Raw genomic sequence first — 3,299 nt, 5'->3', positions numbered from 1 at the left:
TGACTGCGCACGGAAGCGGGAGCGGTGGCACTGCAGCGCGATACGCAGCAGGAACAGAGCCTGTTCAGACAGGTGTTGCTGGAGGGGATGGGGAAGGGGAGAGAGGGGGCACTGAGCACTTGTTAGTGGGGAATCACTCAGCAGAAGCTGGGAAATGGCACTTGCCCTGGGACGGCAGCTGAAGGGCTGCTCTGAAGGGCACCATCCACCTCAAGACCCCATGCACTCCAGCACAGCACCCAAGCGTGCTGGATGGCAAGGCCCTCACTTCGCATTCACCCTCACAGCCTGGCTGCCTGCCTGCCACACACCTGCAGGGAAGAGCCCTGCCCAAAGGCACCGGGAGCTTTCCTCGTGCATGACGTGAGGGGACATGGCTGACTTCTGCCCACAGGCTGCACCAGCACCCAGGACCAGGGGAATGAGGTGGTAGTCAGGTTCCCTGACAGAAAGATCATACAGTCCAAGGAGGGACAGCGGCTGCAGCTGGAGTGCCTGCAATATAACAGGGACAGACCTGTCTTCTGGATCCGCCTGGACAAGTCTGCGAACCTCCATTTCATCGTCTCTAGCACACCTGTTTTCAGGACCACTTTCCATGGGAATAAGAGAATGTCCTCACAGTTTGAGACATGGTGGAGAGGCAACTCCTATCAGCTGGTGGTGAAGAACTTCAGGGCACAGGATGAGGGCATCTATTTCTGCGTCAGCTACATCAACCAGGTGCTGCACTTCAGCTCTGGACAACCCGCCTTCTTACCAGGTCAGCAACAGCTTCACCCATCTCGCTTACACACACCACCCCTGCCTGTGACTTTTCAACCCATCCCATCGCCCACATTTCCCATCTCCCTGCTTCTTTGCACAACGTTTCTCATCACACACGCACTGCTCCTCCTCATACAGGCTCCCTGTCCACCAGCTCCGCTCACGCTACCGGCCCTGCCCAAACACAGTGGTGGTCACACAGCCCAGTGGCACCTCCCCATCCCATCAGCACCTCTGAAGGATGAGAGTAACAAAGTCCGCAGCCACCCACTCCTTCCTCACCTCACCTGGACCTCTAAGTCACAACAGCCTCCATATGCATAGAGCTCCTCAAAAAGAAACGCAAAAAAAATCCCCATGACTCTTAGGACATGTTTCATAACAGAGATAACCAGGAGCTCAAACATACTAAGGGCGTTGATAAAAAAAAAATAGCAGACTGGACCCCTCGGTTTCGAGGGCTGGGCAGTGTGTCAGGGCATCATTCTCCATTCAAATCAGGCCCTAAAAAAGTTCCCCCTCCCCTGGCTGATTCCTCGGAGGGGTGACAGAAGGCGGTTTTATTCTATTTTGCTGCATTCATCCATTTCTCCTTCCAGTCACTACAACAACAGCAGCACCCACCACACCCGCTGCCACCAGCCACAGCAGCCAGCTCACCAGCAAGGACATCTCCCGGCACAGCCCGCATCCAGGTAACCCAGCTCCCTGCGGGGAGGCAGGGGCTCTGCCTGCACTGCTGCTTTGCTCTCAGGAGCCTGAATTAAGGCCTGTGCTGACTGATGTGGGGAAAGAGGAAGGCTTTGAATCTGTATCAGACAGCTTCTGATGAGGAGGTGAAAATAACTCTAGTTAGTAACGGGCAGATCAGGAAAGAGGTGCAGTGACCATCCACAGAGATATTTGACTTCTCTGTGGGAGGCACTAAAGGACGTGGGACATTAATGGGACTGAGAAGGACAGGCTGATGGTTGGCCTTGGAGATCTTGAAGGTCTTTTCCATACTAAATCATTCCACGATCCCATTATGCAAGCTACCTTTCATCCCACTTGATGTGACCTACAGGTCACAAGCATGCCAAATGATGGGTCACACCAAAACAAGGGATTGCATTTTCAGCTAACACTGGTTTCAGCCTCAGCAGTGGATACGTGAAGACTACTGGCTACAAGTCCTCCCTCAGCTCCCCAGCACAATGCCGACAGCAGCAGCCCATGGCTGGGGATGTCACCTGCAGACATGCCTGGTCCCTTCCTCTCACTCTGCGCCCTTAGGAAGCCCTCTCCTCACCTACACCTACCACACGGCTCTCTTTGCTGCAGCACCACCCGATAACAAAGCCACAGCTGGCCATAACCCCAGCTGGGAGCACTTTCCTCTTTCTCTCCTTTCTACCTGCAGAAACAAGCAATGAGAAGACGCTGAACTACAGCTGTGATACAGTCATGTGGATTAACCTGGCTTGCGCCTGCCTCCTGCTCCTCACTGCCATAACCATCTGCATCGTGCTCTCCCAAAGTAAGTCGCATCCTCACACCCTGCAGAGCTTCCTGCAGCCTCACACCAAAGAGCACAGCCCGCTCCTCCAGGGGAATGGGCTCTCTGCCTATTGCCATCACGCAGCCATTGCATACCCAGGACACAACGAATGCAGAAGGACTGCTCTTAAAACCCCTTTCCAAATTTTCCTCATCTCCAGATTTAGATTCAGAAATATTTATCACATTCTACACTGTCAGACAAGAAGTTATAAGCACAGACATCTTCCTCTACCAAACTCTACTGGCTATACCATTCCAAAACTTGTCTAAGTACCAGAACACGAAATTTTACTGAACCATTTATTTTTGCCTTTTTGTGCTGCTTTGAATTACCAGTCAAGACCCATGGGCTGCATTAATTTCTGCAGCAGGCAGAACAAAGACAGATTGTTGCACCACACCTGGAATTTCTGCTGAAATTCCTGGCTCAACGTTGCAGTCAGCAGCAGGCACCCTGAGGTAGTGATAGAGATGCCACAATGGGGACAGGTATCGTTCAAGGAGGTGGACGTAGAACTGCTGTAAGGCTGCTCAGAGCCACCAGAGCAGGCACAGGGCCTCTCAGAGACTCTGCCTCAAGGCACAACCAGGTATCTTTGAGTCACAGCCTTTTCTCTTCCCCCTTCCATTTGAAACAAAAGATTGTCGTTTGAGACTAAGTTCAGAAATCTTCAAAAAAACTCTTGAATCCTCCTTACTAATGAGATCAGATGTTCCCATGTAGACCGCAGGAAGAGTCAGCAGTGCTGAAACAAACACAACCACGCGTCACACACGCTTACCACAAGCCCATTTCTTGCACGGACCAAGCTCAGCGTAAGCAAGCAGTGCTGCGTGGCTGCTCAGCAGAAGCCACACAGGCGTCCTCCTCAAGCACCGCACTGACACCAGCAGCAACACAGACAGCTGCCCTGATGCAGCGCGGCCATTTGCCTGCTCCTCCTCTGCCTGACCATCAATCACACCCAAAACTCAGCTCTCATACCCCA

General features: G+C 52.7%; 1 protein-coding gene across 1 annotated transcript in view; it reads left to right on the top strand.

The window, feature by feature from the left end:
* The window catches only part of LOC110397602 (T-cell surface glycoprotein CD8 alpha chain-like), a 10,222-nt gene extending 6,929 nt beyond the window's left edge, over nt 1-3,293 (top strand). The window contains exons 2-3 of the mRNA XM_021394092.1: nt 395-763; nt 1,368-3,293. Coding sequence (XP_021249767.1) covers nt 395-763; nt 1,368-1,597 — 599 coding nt within the window. The 3' untranslated portion in view covers nt 1,598-3,293. The remainder of the gene's footprint in view (nt 1-394; nt 764-1,367) is intronic.

Source organism: Numida meleagris, chromosome 4 (assembly GCF_002078875.1).
Source record: "Numida meleagris isolate 19003 breed g44 Domestic line chromosome 4, NumMel1.0, whole genome shotgun sequence".
NCBI lineage: Eukaryota > Metazoa > Chordata > Aves > Galliformes > Numididae > Numida > Numida meleagris.
Note: the sequence above shows the minus strand (reverse complement) of the source record. Positions and strands in the feature narration are given on the sequence as shown.